Below are 17,407 nucleotides of genomic sequence, written 5' to 3' on the forward strand. Positions count from 1 at the left end.
CATTTCTCATGGGTAGGAGATGTTACATAGGGCAACAAGCTGAAAATATCCAGGCATTCACAGAGCTTCTTAGAGTCAGTGGTCTCCTTTTGTTCGAAGTGAAGGTTAAAATCTCCAAGAATGATACACTGGCTAAATCTGGTCACAATCGGTTCTGTGGTATGACCGATGGTCTCCAAAAAACGGCCGGGCGGCCCGGTGGTCTATAAATGATTACCCCGGCAACTGACTGGTGGGCGGAGACTGATATCAAAAAAACCTAAGCCTTCTGCATCTTCAAGACCAGAGATAGATATAATTGAGCATGGGAGGGAGTTCTTAAAAATAATTGCAACTCCACTTCCTCTGCTACCAGATCTATCTTTACTAATAATCCTATATTCTGGGGGTATTGCATTCATCAGAATGGGGTTAGATCCCTCATGCAGGCAGGTCTCGGTAATAAACAGGATATCCGGCTTGCCATCTGAGAGTAGGTCATAGATTTGATCTTCATGTTTCTTTATGGATCTAGCGTTAATGAGAATAGCCTTAAGCTTGTCCCCGGTCATATCCGCTTGGGCACATTGTGGTATAGGAGTGAGGTCATTGTCAGCTGCAACCTTTTCCTCTTTCCCACTGCAAGTACCCCTCCAATTGCACGTGTTACAGTGCAGATGCACCGAATCCGCCGATAGCTTCATCGGAAGATGACATCTGCTTTGGTTACCAATATTCATAAGACTGTCCCTGCTATATTTAAGTCTTGATGCATTCTTACAGCTGTAACCTCCCAGCATATGGGCAGCATCTCGTGCTCCGGGCGCAACCTCAGTGCGGACGGGCGCTACCTCGGCGCAGACGGGCGTAGACGGGCTTGCCTTTGGCGCCGCTGGCGTGCCCGCTGCATGCTAACGCAGCGTGCCTTTTTATTTCCTCCAGAGCGACTAGACCGCCCCACAGGAGGAAAAATGACGGCTCAGGAATATAAATCAGGCAGTGAAAGCCCGGTTCGATCCCCACTTTCCCAGCGTTTTACACCCCCCTCCCCAAAACGAATTCCCACACAATTAAAAATACAGTGTCCGCATGAAAAAAGCTCGCAAATAGTTGTACATTCAACACACATTCAGCAACATTAAAAATCGGGTATTTTCAAAGCACATTCAGTAAAATGAAAAATTGGGCATGTAGGAGCAGGAAAGAAACGTCTGCTCGCAGGAAGGGTCGGGCGCGCTAGCACAGCGTGCCTTTTTATTTCCTCCAGAGCGACTAGACCACCCACAGGAGGAAAAATGGCTGCTCAGGAATATAAATCAGGCAGTGAAAGCCCGGTTCGAGTCCCCACCTGCCCAGCATTTGACACTACCCCCAAAACAAATTCACACATCATGGGACTCTGCTTCAGCCAAGTCGCCAAAAAATGCAGAGAAAAAGAAAAGGGGGCAGGGTACAAATACCCTAACTCCCTAGCATTGGTTTTGGTCGGTTAGTATCTGTATGAGTAAGTGAGTGGGTGTGGTAGTAACTGTATGGGTGAGTGAATGGCTGTATGAGTGACTGTATTGGTAAATAAGTAGGTGTGTGTGTAGCTGTATGAGTGGGCATGTTGGTGTCTGTATATCTGTATTACTGGATGTGTGAGTGCTGTATTATTAAGTGAAAAGGTGCATGAGTGGCTGCATGCGTGAGTTAGTGGTTGTGTGAGTGGCTGTATGAGTGAGAGGCTCTATGGATCAGTGAGTCTGTGAACGGATATGTCAGTGGTTGTGTGGGAATGTGTGTATGAGAGGTTGTATGGGGTGTGAGTGGTTCTGAGGATGATGTCATCAGATATGTCATTTGACATATCATCAGTGATGTCACTGACCATGTCATGAGTGATGTAAAATGTGAGGTCCTAAGCAATGCATTGCAGGGGTGTAAGTTATAGCTAACTTAGATAAATATAACTGCTGAATTTCTATGGTTTTGTATGAGTGAAATCTGAGCCTACCATCCCTATAACCTTTGTCTTTTCAGTGAATTTCTAGTTTAAAAAAAATTCTATTTACTAACTATAACGTCCCTATAGGCTCTGGTTTTTTCAGTGACTTTCTAGTTTTTAAAAACTGTATTTCCTAACTATAAAGTCCCTATAACCTTTGCGTTTTTCAGTGAACTAATATATTTATATCAATTGAAACACTTAGTAGAACACTTTTCAAGTATGCAACAGAAAAGTAAAAAAATTAAACAGCAGGTGTAAATCTGAACATTTGTGTCTTGTGTATTTGTTCCTCGCTACAGTCTATTAGTGATATTTAGAGGTAGTATACTTCTCTAGCGAACCAAGACAGTCACTCAACACAAGTACTAAGTGAACACATTGTAAGATGGAGACCATCCTGCAGTGCCCGTGCCTCATGATTATTGAGTTGGAGGCATACTGCATGAATCTGTGTGTTAGTGGCTGTAAGTGGTGTCCTGTGTGGTTGATTAATCTCCAAAGACTGCAGTTTAGTTTAGCCTGTTATTGTCCATGGGGTGCAGGTCTGTGTAGGGTGTGAGTGTTGTTATGGTGCAATGTGGTGCTTTGTTGTCCCTATGATTCAGTGTGTTGGGTTCACACTCTCATAGGATACAGTGTAGTTTGGCATGTTAGTGTGCCTACAGTGCATTGCGATAGTTTATTGCTATGTGGATAAAATACACTTTTTGGTATTAGGGTCCCTAGGATGTAGTGTACTGGTGGTGGGCTAGGGTCCACATGGTAAAGAAAAGTGTGATACATTAGCATCCCTAGTCTCACACCTAATGCGTTTTATCTCAAGGGTGCAGTGCAGTCTAATGCAGTAGTTGTCCTTCGAAACAGAACAACGCTCACGTCAATTGCATATGGAATTGCATAGAATCCTTTCTGGTGTGCATGTGTTATAGTGGTAGTGAATGCTACAGCTCTCTGCAGCTAGAACTAGCAAGAATGAGCACCTATCAGATCCCCATAATAACTGAAACCATTTTAATAAATCCCGTCGGTTGTCCCATTTTACTCTTGCCTATTGCTTGGCTGTTTTACAGCTCTCCAGTGCAGGTTACCTTTCGAGCCCTAGATTGAGAATTGCTTTTGAGGCTGAATGTTACTATTTAAAGGTCATATGATGGTCTGAAAGGCAAATATCGTTTCCACCAAATATTTTAAATCTTTGTCTACACATTTGCTTGCCTATCCTTGGACCCAACCTGTAAATGTTTAGCTGTAGGCTGAATCAGACACATGACTTAAGAAGGCAGGGGTACTGGGACAGTCCCCATTACGTACGTCACGTGGTTAGCTCACCTTTGATTGCCGCTTCTTTCCCTATACAGGATAAAGCAAGAAAACGAAAAGCGAGAGCTGAAAAGAATAGCCCGAGAAGCTGCACGCATGTAAGTAGGAGTTTTTGGAGTTTGTTTAGAAAGAAGAGCTCTGCCAATCCTTGAGAGCTGGTCCTGATTCTCAAGCTAGTCCATTTAGGCTGTTGTTCACTTTGCCAAAATTGAACTCACATTGTGGTAAGATCTGGAAAAGATTTAAATAGCATGCTGTGAACAAAATATATTATCAATAATATTTGGCCAATCCTTCATCTATAAATGTAACCATTTAATTTACTTTCCATAAGAATTAACGATATTGATCATAACATTTGTGTTTGACCATCACACTTTCGACATACGTTAAAACTCAACAGAATTATTTGCAAAGATGGCGTCAGTAGGCACATGAAAGAGTTCACAAGATATAGTAAATATGACCTCATGAATTATTAAACGTTCTCATAAAAAACACACGTTCTGTTGAGGCAACCCATGCCAGGTGCCTGTATGCCCTTTTGCTCCATTTTTATCATCCAGAGCTTTTTCTCTTGGCGATTGTTGGAAATTGGGTTACTGGCTGAGGGGGGCTGGTGAAGATACACTCAAGCAGCAACCACAGTTCTTGTCCGAGTGAAGTCACAAGCAAACCCCCCCAAAAAATGTGTGCTCAAACCTCTGGTAGCCTGGCTCTAATTAGTCAGACTTAACTTAGTGACAGTTATAAATTATTAATGCAGGACTTCAAACAGTAATAAAGTGAAAACACAAGACAAAAAAAATCCCACACCAAAACAGAAAAATAGAATAAATTATTTGAGATCAAAATTACAAAAATCCAATTAGCCGAACCACAGATATGCAATTTATAAAATGTAGATGCAGGTCCAGTTCTTCTCTGTCAGTTAGCAGAGTGACAGCCCTTATTGCAGGAGAGAAGCACAGCAGTCCTTCTTCTGAGTCTTCCATATGTCCAGATGTGTACTGAAGAGTTGGGTCTGAGTGTCCAATATGTATGCTTGGTGCCAGCTTTGAAGTAGAAGTTTCTAGAGGATTCCCCCTCCAAAGGTGTTTGGAATTTCTTTCAATCTTGCCTTGGTCCCCAGGTCGTCTGGAGGCACAAAAGACTAGTGTGAGACACATTGTGAGCGTGCTGAGGAAGAGTATTTGTGATGTGCAAGTGTGGTACAGCTTGTCCCCCTTATTCTAACAGAGATGGCACATCTTGCCAACACCTATTCCCCCTTTGTCTCACTGTCTGGGAGGAATATACGAAGATCAACTGCCGGCTACACCTAATCTTGTGACCCAGGATGCAAATCTTTCTAAAGGTGACATTTTCAGAATTCCAACTTAAAATTCGACTTTATCATTAAAGAGGATTTTAAATTACAATTCTTCTAAGACCAAACTCTTATCTTCCTACTTGCTCCCACTTGAAAGTTATTACTTATTAAAGGTAATAGGCAATCCAATGTTATCCTATCGGAGAGGCAGCCCTTGCTGTAGTGAAAAACGATTTGAGTTTTTCACTAACAGTAAATGCAATTTAAAAAAATACATGTCCTACAATACAAGGCACCCTGCCTGCTGGGCTCTGTAGCGTCTACCTCTCAAACCTCCTCAACAGGATATTGTAGATTATGTCGTTGGCCTTCGTTCTCATGTGGCTGAGTACATGAAGAAGGCCAGTAAAAACATTGAAGTCAGCCAAGAGCTTCAGAAAGCCTGGCATGACTAAAAGGCAGTACTGACTGTTTAACAGCCAGATCAGAAAGTGTGAATGTTGGAGCCTGTGACCCCAGCAGCTCTCTCATCCAAGACAAATGGAGTGGTACCCACACCATCCTGGAACAGAAAGGTGAGGTCACCTCCTTGGTGGACCTAGGCACTCCAAGAAGTCCCCAAAGGGTACTTAATGTGAACCGCCAAAAACCTTTTGTCGACAGGGCAGCCATGAGCTTGCTCTTTGTAACTGATGAGTTAGAAGAAGAGAGTGACCCTCTCCCTGATTTCTTATCTTAGAACTCTGTTGATAGTGTTGTGGATGGAGTAGCCTTAGCAAGCTAGCTCAGTGCCCAGTAGCAAGCTGATTGCAGGAAGGTCCTCAATCAGTATCAAAATATGTTTTTTCCGGCACCCAGTCAAACCACCTTATGCGCCCTTGAAGTGGACACAGGTGACAGTCTGCCAGTTAAGAATACAATTTACAGACAGCCTGACCATGTCAGAGATTGCATCAGGACAGAGGTCCAAAGGATGCTGGAATTGGGGGTCATTGAGCCTTCTGATAGCTCCTAGGCTAGTCCAGTAGTCATTGTGCCAAAAACTCACACCAAGGTTGGAAAAGGAGAGATGAGGTTTTGTGTGGACTACAGAGGCCTCAATGCAGTTACTAGGGCTGATGCCCATCCTATGCCAAGGGCAGATGAGCTCATAGGTTCGAGGCATGTGGGCTGCTGAATTCATATCTGTGCATAGATCGCCGCCTAGTGTTGGGTCTGGATGATTGCACATTGTTGTCCTGGAAGAGTCTTCGAAGTATCACGAGATAGGTGGCTCCTCCCCTGGACTACAGTGCGCATGGGCATCGACTCCATCCTCAGATTGTTTTTTTCCGCCATTGGGTTTGGATGTCTTTGAATTCCCTCTTGTCGGAATCGATAGAAAACTTTCTTGAGACCAAAAGGTCTTTAGGTTAATACGTCGGTATAGTCTTGTGTTCGGTCTTACTTCTTCCAGCTCGGTTCCGAGCCGGATTCTCTAAACCCGCGTGCTCTCAGCGCGGTAGGCCCAGTCGACGCTCCGGACCTATCGACCGTCCATCATGGAACGAAGTCCATTCAAGAGATGTCCCGTCTGCAACTCGAAGTATCCCCACATCGACGTCCACCCGGTGTGCAACAAGTGTCTGTCGCCGGACCACGATGAAGACAAGTGTATGGCTTGTTCACGCTTCAGGTCCAAGAAGACGCTTAAGCTTCGACGAGCTGCGCGCCAGGAGGCCCAGCATGCTGCACCGGCGCCTGTGGACATCTTCGATGCAGGGGATGTCGAGGACGAATCTATCCAGGACATTTCTGAGTCGAACCCCGCGTCGGACGTCGACTACGACTACGACGCGGATGCAGAGATGTTCGAGGCCGAAGAAGTCGTCGACGAGGTAGGAGACGACGACGGGGCCCTCGGGGCCGTGGAGGATAGCTCGGATGAGGAGCTTCCTCAAACTGACTCTAGGGCCGTGCCAATTTATAAGGCTCAGGTCGAGGGATTGCCTTCGGGCCTTACCCAAGATCTCTCTATGGGTTCTTCGGGCTCGGCCACGGACATTGCTGTCGAGGCACTCCCTGGCAAATCGAAACCGAAAGCGAAACCTACGGTCTCGACTCCAGATACTGCGCAGGTGCCGTCCTCGAAACCGAAAGTGCGCATCGCTTTGGTCGGCTCCAAGGCCTCGGAGACCTCGGCGCCGAAGAAGCCGAAGGTGGCTGTAGAGCCAAAGGCTCAAGTCAAGGGCGTCGAGACGAAGTCTGCCGCGCCGAAGACTAAAGTGAAGGTGGTCGAGCCGAGCGCGTCGGCGCCGAAGACGGTCGACGCCGGCAAAAGCCTCAGCGACCCGAAGAAGGCTGTCGGCGACCCGAAGAAAACTCTCGGTGACCCGAAGAAACGGCTGGATGACCCGAAGGTTCTCGCAACTCCGCGTCAGCAGGACAAGGCCAAGGGCACCGCGCCCCGAGAGTCGACTCCAGGTTCGGCCTCGAGGGATTCCATTGAACCGGCGCGCCCATCCGCCGCGTTCACCAAGAAGGTGACGGACTCCCTGCAGCGCATCAGGGACGGGACCTCGTCAGTCGGTCCGAAGGATCCTCCGCCTACGAAACCGGTGGAGAAACCACTAAAGGCGTCCACGCCCATCCATTTCACATTGCCGCCGAAGACGGCGCTGAAGGCTTTCGCTCCTAAGGCAGTCGCCGGCGTGCCCGAAAAGGTCTCCTCGGCGCCGAAGGCCTCAGCGGTGGTCCCCGGCCCGCGACCTCGACAACCTTCAGTGGACGAGCATCAGGAGCACTTCATCGATGCCGAAACGGGCAAGCTTTCCCTCCACAAGCGGAAAATCGCCCCAGAACGCCCAATGGAGTCTTACAAGATCCCTCTCAAGAAGAAGAAGGACTCTGCTTGCACTCCCGTCTTGGTGGAACCACTTTCCCCACAGACTCATAATGTTTCGCCCACTTACTCGGATGTGGACGCTGGAGAGGGGGATGATGAGGATGAATACAGTTATCCTGTCTATACAGACCCTGAGGATACCAACGAACCCTGGGCAGCTGGTGGTGACCCTGGGGATCCTCAATCAGGACAAGACCCTTTTTTCTGCAAAAACGTCCCCTACAGAAGACTCTGCAGCTTTCAATGCCCTCATTGAGCAGGGCAGCTAACAATCACAACGTCCAGCTCCATGCTGACCCTGTCGATGTCGATTTCCTTTTTGATACCTTCTCAGTCTCAGAAAAACTGTTAAGACTCTGCCTATGCTGAAAGGTGTTTTAAAGCATGCTGCTGAGATCTTTAAAGAACCTACCAGGGCGAGGGTGATCAACCCTAGGATTGAGAAGAAATACAAGTCAGCGCCTACTGATCCTACCTACATTAAAGGACAGTTGCCTCTGGACTCCCTTGTTGTGTCGAATGCCCGGAAGAGGGCTAATTCTCAGACTACAGGTGATGCTCCTCCCCCAGACAAAGAATCCAAGGTCTTTGAGGCATCGGGGAAGAGGGTAGCAGCACAGGCAGCCAACATCTGGCGCATTTCTAACACACAAGCGCTTCTGGCACGCTATGACAGGGCACACTACGACACACTGGAGACCCTGTTGCAGCACCTGCCTGATGAATACAAGGAGGCGGCTGAGATGCTGATTCAGGAAGGGAAGCTAATCTCTAACGCTTCAATTAAGTGCGCTCTGGACGCGGCAGATACCGCTGCCAGAGCTATAAACACTAGTGTTATGCTACGGCGACATGCCTGGCTGAGAATCTCTGCATTTAAGCCAGAGATCCAAACCACCATCCTTAACCAAACAGTCAACCCAGATCACCTGTTTGGCCCGGAGGTTGACACCACCCTAGAAAAGATAAAAAAGGACACGGAGACTGCGAAATCCAAGGGTGCCTTACAGTCCCAGCAGTTTCGGGGTGGGTCTTTTCGTCGCTCAAGCACTAGAGGCGTTTCCAGGGGCCAGCTCTCCCAGTCCACGCAGTACTACAAGGGCAACACTCAGTCCACGTACACCAACAAGAGTCGAGGTGGATATCGTGGTAACAGCGCCAAGGGCAGAGGTCGTGGGAACAACAGCTGCAGATCCTCTGCCACCCGCAAACAGTGACGCCTTGTCACTGCCCCCCGACCATACAACACCGGTCGGGGGGAGACTCCAGCAGTTCCTGCCCATCTGGAAGTCCATCACCACAGACAGGTGGGTCAGGAAACTTATCCAATACGGTTATTGTCTGGAGTTAACATCCACTCCACCCAACATGCCCCCAAGAAACCGTCCTATGTCGGCCGAGCATTTGCACTTATTGCAGCAGGAAGTCACCGTTATGCTGCAAGAAGGAGCAATAGAGCTCTTTCCGATGCAAGAAAGAGGCACAGGGGTCTACTCCCTGTACTTCTTAATACCAAAGAAGGACGGGTCCCTCAGGCCCATCCTGGACCTCAGGCCACTCAACCATTACATCCTGTCGGAGCACTTCCATATGCTGACCCTGCAGCAAGTGCTCCCGTTGCTCAGTCAGGGGGATTTTCTCGCAACTTTAGACCTAAAGGATGCGTACTTTCACATTCCACTGCACCCTTCACACAGGAAATACCTCCGGTTCACCTTACAAAACCAGCACTACCAGTTCAAGGTTTTGCCTTTCGGTGTCACCACGGCACCCAGGGTGTTCACAAAGTGCCTGGCGACAGTGGCGGCGCATCTCAGGAGACAGAACATTCACGTCTACCCTTATCTGGACGACTGGCTCATCCAGGCAAAGTCAGCCCAGCAGTGTGCCGCCCACATGTCCCACACCATTCACCTCCTGCACGATCTGGGATTCTCACTGAATTACCCAAAATCCCACCTCCAGCCCGCCCACATACGACAGTATCTGGGTGCGACTATAGACACTCTGGCGGCCACAGCACAGCCAAATTCAGTGAGAGTCAGCAGCATTCAATCGCTGATACAAAAATTCAGACCTCAACACTCTCTTCCAGCAAGAGTGTTCATGCAGTTGATAGGCATGATGGCCTCCTGCATTTCCATAGTCCCGCACGCGAGACTACATATGCGCCCGCTTCAGGAGTGCTTAGCACGTCAGTGGACTCAGGCTCACGGGCAATTGAAAGACCTAGTGTCGGTGAGCGGTCCGGCATACAGCTCTCTGCATTGGTGGAATCCACAAAACCTTTGCAAGGGCCGACCGTTCCAAGAGCCTGTGCCACAGATCATCCTGACAACGGACGCCTCTCTCCAGGGATGGGGAGCTCATGTACTCCATTACACGGTGCAGGGACTATGGACGCAACAGCAACGGAAGATGCACATCAATGTTCTCGAACTGATGGCGATCTTCATGGCACTCAAAGCCTTCAAAGTACATCTGTGCAACAAGGTTGTGTTGATCCGGACGGACAACATGACAGCCATGTACTACATTCAAAAGCAGGGAGGAACACACTCTCCGCAGCTGTCTCATCTGGCTCAGAGCATGTGGAAGTGGGCAATTCATGGCAGAACACCTCCCAGGCAAGGCCAATCAGATGGCGGACCTGCTCAGCAGGCACAGCCACCAAATGCACGAGTGGGAGATACATCCATCAGTACTCCAACCGTACTTCCAAAGGTGGGGTCATCCAGAGATAGACCTGTTCGCTACAAGGGAGAACGCAAAATGCCAAAGCTTCGCCGCCAGGTTCCCACACCCACAGTCGCAGGGCAATGCGATATGGATGAACTGGTCAGGCAAATTTGCGTACGCTTTTCCCCCAGCACCTCTGATACCGCTGGTGGCACGCAAGCTCAGGCAGCACTCGATGACTCTCATCCTGGTTGCTCCAACGTGGGCTCGCCAACCATGGTACACCACGTTTCTAGACCTGTCTGTGGTACCGCATCAGAGGCTACGTCTCACACCCAGCCTTCTGACGCAGAGCCATGGCGACATTCAGCATCCAGATCCGCAGCAGCTCAACCTGGCGATCTGGCTCCTGAAGTCTTAGAGTTTGGCTACCTGCACTTGCCTTCTGACTCTATGGACATCATTCGGGAGGCAAGGAAGCCCACCACCAGAACATGCTATGCAGCAAAATGGAAGCGGCTTGTCATTTATTGTGCAGACCACAACATTAACCCGCTAGATGCGTCTATTCAGAATATCATCTGTTACCTTTTCCATCTGTACAAATGTAATCTGGCCTATGCTTCCATTCGCATACATCTGTCTGCGATGGCCGCTTATCTCCAGAACAGGCAGCACCTCTCACTCTTCGGAGTGCCTGCCATTAAGGCCTTTCTGGAAGGACTCAAACGAGTCATTCCTCCGCGGACTCCACCAGCTCCGGAGTGGAACCTCAATGTGGTCCTCACCCGGCTGATGGGTCCTCCCTTTGAACCACTGCATTCCTGCGAGATTCAATTCTTGACGTGGAAAGTGTCTTTCCTCATTGCGATTACATCACTACGGCGAGTTAGTGAACTACAAGCCCTAACTATCCAAGGGCCATTTATTCAAGTTCATTCGAACAGGGTAGTGCTTCGCACTAACCCTAAATTCCTTCCTAAGTTCATGTCTCAATTCCATATCAACCAGACTATTGAATTGCCTGTTTTCTTCCAAAATCCTGAGTCATTGGCGGAGAGAATGCCCCACACCCTTGACGTCAAAAGGGCCCTGCTGTATTACATCGATAGGACCAAGGATTTTAGGAAAACTAAACAACTCTTCGTTGCCTTTGCACCACACGACAAAGGTAACCCCATTTCTAAGGCTGGTATTGCTAGGTGGATCGTTAAATGTATCCAGATCTGTTATCTGAAAGCCAAACGTACTCTCACCATTCCACCGAGGGCCCACTCCACCAGAAAGTTGGGGGCCTCTATGGCATTCCTTGGAAACATTCCTTTGGAAGATATATGTAGAGCAGCCACATGGTCTACCACACACACATTTACTAAGCATTATTGTGTTGATGTGCACTCCAAACAGCAGGCAGCTGTAGGGCAGGCTGTTCTCAAAACACTTTTCCAAACTGCTGCAGCTGGCACGGGCGGCCGCCGTTAATGGAGGGACTGCTATGTATTCTATGCACAGATATGAATTCAGCAGCCCACATGCCTCGAACCGAATATGCTACTTACCAGTATGCATCTGTTCTTGGCATGTAGGGCTGCTGACATTCATATCACCCGCCCTCCTCCCCGGCGCCCGTAGCAGCTGCAGAATTCACACATACTTCTAGCATGGTCATCATTCACTTAGTTTCACTCCATCTTGGCCACAAAGGCTAAAAAAAAATCTGAGGATGGAGTCGATGCCCATGCGCACTGTAGTCCAGGGGAGGAGCCACCTATCTCGTGATACTTCGAAGACTCTTCCAGGACAACAATGTGCAATCATCTGGACCCAACACTAGGTGGCGATCTATGCACAGATATGAATGTCAGCAGCCCTACATGCCAAGAACAGATGCATACTGGTAAGTAGCATATTCGATACATTGACCTCAGCCAAGTTACTGAGTACATTTGGCCTAACGGCTGGCAAATCAGACCAGCTGAGGATGCCAAGCTAAAAATAGCATTTTCAATCCCCAGGGGGCATTAGCAGTTTATTATGATGCCCTTTGGTCTGAAAATTGCTCCTACCACATTTCAGAGGCTGGTGAACAAAGTCCTAACAGGTCTGGAAGCATATAGTGCAGCATATCTACATGCCATTGATGTCTTTAGCTCCACCTGGGAGGATCACCTGGTCCACCTTAGAAATGATCTGGAGGCCTTCAAAAGGCAGGGTTTGCTATCAAGGCCACCAAGTGCTAGATAGGGCAGAGCAAGGTTGTAATGTTGGGCCGTTGGAGAGCAAAATCCAGACCAGGGTTGCTCCCACTACCCAGACTCGGCTCAGAGCTTTGTTGGGCCTGACTGGGTACTACAGGAGGTTTGTTAAGGGGTATGATTCCATTGTGAATCCCTTTAAAGATCTCATTTCCAAAAGAATGCCAAAGAACGTTCAGTGGACAGTTAGCTGTCAAAAGGCATTTGATGACCTGAAGCAGGCCATGTGCACTCCTTCCATTCTGCAAAGTCCTGACTATTCCAACACCTTCATTGTCCACACAGATGCGTCTGAGATAGGGTTAGGAGGTGTACTGTCATAACTTAATGTAGAGGGCCAGGACCAACCAGTAGCTTTTATAAACAGGAGGTTGGTGATCTATAGAGAGGGGGGCCTTTTCTGTTGTCTGGGCCCTGAAGAAGTTGAGACCCTACCTGTTTGGGACTCACTTCATTGTTCAGACAGACCATAATCACATCTATGGCTTAAACAAATGAAGGGTAAAAATCTCAAACCTTTGAAGTTGTCCATTTCCCTGCAGGGGATGGACTGTTCAGTGGAACATAGGCCTGGGAGTAACCATGCCAACACAGATGGACTCTCCAGATATTTCCACTTACAAAATGAAGACTCAGCTGGGCAAGTTTACTCTCATCTGCTTACCTTTAGGGGAGGGGTTGTGTAGGAAAGTCGGATCTGCTTTCATGGTCACCCCCACTTTCTGCTGGTGTTGTCATGTTTTTCTGACTAGTTTGACTGGGATCCTGCAAACCAGGACCTCAGTCTCTGTGCTTCTTCCCTAAATTTGACATGGTGAGTACTTAGGTACACTCCAAAATGGCTTCTGGTGTACCTTTGTAAGTCCCTAGTCTATGGTACTAAGGAACCCAGGGCATATGTACACCAGGGGTCTCCCATGGGCTACAGCATGTGTTATGCCACCTATGGAAGACCACTCAAATTGTGACTACCGGCTTGCCAATGCAGCCTGTGTAAGCTGGTACTAGCACCAATTTATACAAATATAGGTTTACATATATCTGAGGTCACTACACTTAAAATCTCTTTCACTTCTAAGGCAGGCCTGTCAATACTGAAGGCAGTGTGCTGGGTCCTAAGTGGGAGGGTGCTCCTGCATGAGCAGGGCACCCCTTCAACCTTCAGAGTCCGTTCTCCCGGGTTGTAAGTGCATCAGACATTTAGACCTAGAGTGGCCATGCGCCATTACGCGATGACCAACTCTAAACTGACTGTACAAGCCCTGTCATGTTTGGTATCAAACATGTTGGAATCATACCCCCACACCGTGCTGGGTGTGGGAGGTATGATTCAATGTAAAAGTCCTTCTGGAGGCCCTCAGTGCTCCCGGTACCAGTCTTCCAGAACTGGACAGCAAGCTAGGGCTGCTGCCAGCCAGAGACACGATTCTGCCCTCCTGCTACTGAGCTAAGCTCGAGCAGTACAAGGCAGAAAATAGGTATCCTTTAGTGTATTGTGGCAGGGTGGGGCGCTTGACAGGCCACTGAGACTGCTTGATGAGCACATTTGGTGCCCTCCTTGCATACTCCAGCTCAAACCAGTTCAGGGAACCATTGGCTCCCACTCTGGTGCAAAACTGGACTAAGGACATGGGAGTATCCTACTGTCCAGCCCCTCCTCTGGGAGGGACCCCTGAATCATACCAACCCTGTCCTAAGTGTACTTAAGGGCTTACCTGTGGGTGGGTCCCTAGATTCGTCGTGGGAGTCGATTCCGATTCAACTCCACGTCATCTTCAACCGTCTAGACACTCTTTTTTTTTAATTATTTTTTATTAAACCTTTTTTATTAACATTGTGCATCACATAGTCATGACAGTAACAGCATCAATTATCCTGTACAGTTTCGATCATGGTACATTTAGCGGACAACCATCATCTACAACGGACAAGGTACAATATAGATGAATTTCAACAATGATCCGGAGTCAGAAGCCACTGTGCCCGCATCCCTCCCCCCGCCATCGTAGCTGTGCATTTAGCAAAGGGGGGGGGCCCCCCCCACCCTCGTAGTCAGGCATCCCCTCGACAAGGAGAACCAGGAGTTCGTAATGTCATCAGTCCGAAGTCTCCCTGTCGTCGCCCAGTGAGACAACCCCGGCGCCCGGTGTATAGATATGTTATGAGTGTGCCCAGTGGATAGGGAGCCGCTACGCGCCCCAGGGAGCCAACCACGGGAGGAATATAAGAGGTGGAGCACTGCTGGTCAAGGGCTAATCTATCGGGCGGTATGCATTACGGTGAGTGCAGTGTAATGTGCATTTTCACGCTCATGGGCCAGGTATCGGCTCGTCCTCACCAGAGGAGTCGCTGCCGGCAGCTTGGGACAGCCAGTAAACCTGCAAGGGGGACCAGAAGTCCCTGGGTCTACAGCGGGCAGGCATAAGGTCCGCATAAACGCCATGCTGGTCCTGGCAGTACGTAAGGTCGTCCAACCACTCCTTAAACTTAGGTGCCCTCCCTCTCCCCCATCTGCATGCAATCCTCCGTTTAGCTAGAAGGAGCGCGATATCGACAAACTTGCGATCCGATTTGGGAATGCTTTTGGTATAACCCAGCAGCATCATCACCGGCTCAAGGTCAAGAGGACCATCGATCATCACCTGCAACGCAGTATGAACCTGCTCCCAGTATTCCCGAATTACTCCACATTCCCAGGCCAGATGGAGGAAACCTGCGCCCTCCGCACGGCACCGCGCGCATCTGTCGTCATCCGACAGTCTAAATCGCAGTTTCCGAACCGGGGTATAGTAATACCGCTGCACAAATTTATAGTGGATAATTTTCAGTCTACAACTAGAGGAGACACGTGCGGTAACCGAGCAGCAGTATCTCCACTGTTCATCAGTGAGTGCAGCGGGTAGGTCAGCATCCCAGGCAGTACGTGCCTTGGACGGAACAGGGGGCCGTTGCTCTCGAATGGCCGAATACAGCTTCGACACCAAATGTCTGCCGTCCGAAACAAGCATGATGTGCAGCGGCAGGACCACGCCCGGTTCCTCCGGGTAGCCAGGAATTATCTCCTTCATACCCTGACGGAGCCTGATGTAATAAAAGACCTCCATTGGCGTCGGGGGAGTAGCACAAAAGAACTGCTCCTTAGTGCGGAACTGCTTCTCATGAAATAAGTCCCCCCAGGTATGAAGTTGGATGCGATTGCACATGGAGTGAAATCCATTTTCCGTCAGGAGCGATAATTTCGGATGATATGAAAGGGGCAGCGCCGGTGAGTAGAGCATGGGGGCTTCCAGTAATCTAGTCACTCTGCGCCAAGCGTCCATGGTGCAAGTTACAGTGGTGGCTGGCGTCTCTACGTCCCCGATCTGGCCCAGCAGCATGCCCTTAAGCGGCAGCGGGTGGACTATCCAGTCCTCAGCTGCCACCTGAGGCATGAAGGGGGTGGGATGAATCCAATAATAAGCATGTTGAGCCTGCGCGCTGAGGTAATACACCTCCAAGTCAGGCACGTCGAATCCACCCCGGTCATACGGTTGCGTCAATACTTTCCAGCTGAGGCGCGGTTGTTTCCCGCCCCAAAATAGGCGAAGCAGCTCAGACCTAAGTCTTTTGAAGAAGTAGGCTCCCGGGTAATAGGGTATATTTTGAAAGAGGTAGAGGAAGCGTGGAAGGATGACCATTTTTATCAGGGAGGCCCGGCCCGCCATCGACAGTGGGAGGGCCAGCCAGCGAGTCACAGTATCGGCTAATTTGGAGATGGCCACCCCATAGTTCAGTCGGACCGTGTCCTCCTTAGCGAGCGACACAACAATTCCCAGGTATTTCAAATCCGTACTACACCACTCCAGCGGGTAATCAAGCGGGAAAGGGGCCACCGAGGGCGTGAGGGGGAAGAACTGCGACTTCTTCCAATTGATGTGTACGCCGGAGACTCCACCAAATAACACAAATTCTCTCAATAGGGGGTTGAGGTGCACTTGCGGGCGCCGCACATATAAGGTAACGTCATCCGCATAGAGGGATATGCCTATCTGTCTCTGGTTGCAATTAAAGGCGCTATCCTTATGTAACTGCCGGATCCTGCAAGCTAGGGGTTCGATAGCTAGGGCAAAAAGTAGGGGCGACAATGGGCAGCCCTGTCGAGTCCCTCTCGTGATTGGCATCTGCGACGACAACACTCCGTTGATGATGACCCTAGCAACTGGAGAGGTGTAAAGCAACGTCACCCAGGCAATGAAGATCCGGGGGAAGCCCATCCTGCCCAGAATGGCCAGGAGATAGCCCCATTCCACCGAATCAAACGCCTTGGTGGCGTCCAGAAACACAGCAGCGACCGGTAGGTCCGGCGAAATGGTAGGTATGAGGGAGAACAGGGTGCGGAGGTTATGGGACGTAGCTCTACCCGGAACAAATCCAGCCTGATCCGGCAGCACCAGGGTAGTCATAAGTAGGGATAACCTAGTGGCGAGCACTTTCGCAAGAATCTTCGCGTCGCAGTTTAGTAGCGATAAGGGCCTATAGGCATCGGTATCCTTCGGGTCTTTCCCCGGCTTAAGCAGCGAAGTGATTGCCACCTCCCTCATAGAGCCCGGTAGTATCCCCTCCTCCAGCGACTCCTCGAACACCTCCTTCAGCACAGGGGCCATTATGTCTATGTAACATTTATAAAATTCGGCCGGCAAGCCGTCCAGTCCCGCGGCTTTACCGTTACTTAGTGACATGATCGCATCTCGGATCTCATCAATCTCGAAAGGACACCCCAGGAAAGCCCTATCACTATCACTCAGCCAACACAGTGCAATGTCATCGAGGAACCCACTGAGATCAACCTCTTCAGTCTGCTGCGTGGTATACAGCCGTTTATAATGTTGCAGAAAGGCGTCCTGTATCCCCCTAGTGTCCTGATAAGTCCTGCCTTCGCCATCAGTGATTTCCAGTATGTGCGTGGCAAATCGCTGGTGTCTAGTGAGTGCTGCTAAAACTTTTCCCGG

The 17,407-nt window shown here is 49.3% G+C and overlaps 1 protein-coding gene across 1 annotated transcript in view; it reads left to right on the forward strand.

The window, feature by feature from the left end:
- ATG16L2 (autophagy related 16 like 2) overlaps positions 1-17,407 on the forward strand; it is a 579,847-nt gene that overhangs the window by 176,966 nt on the left and 385,474 nt on the right. The window contains exon 6 of the mRNA XM_086933798.1: positions 3,328-3,387. Coding sequence (XP_086789924.1) covers positions 3,328-3,387 — 60 coding nt within the window. The remainder of the gene's footprint in view (positions 1-3,327; positions 3,388-17,407) is intronic.

The sequence above is a fragment of the Lissotriton vulgaris genome, chromosome 8 (genome assembly GCF_964263255.1).
Source record: "Lissotriton vulgaris chromosome 8, aLisVul1.2, whole genome shotgun sequence".
Classification (NCBI taxonomy): domain Eukaryota; kingdom Metazoa; phylum Chordata; class Amphibia; order Caudata; family Salamandridae; genus Lissotriton; species Lissotriton vulgaris.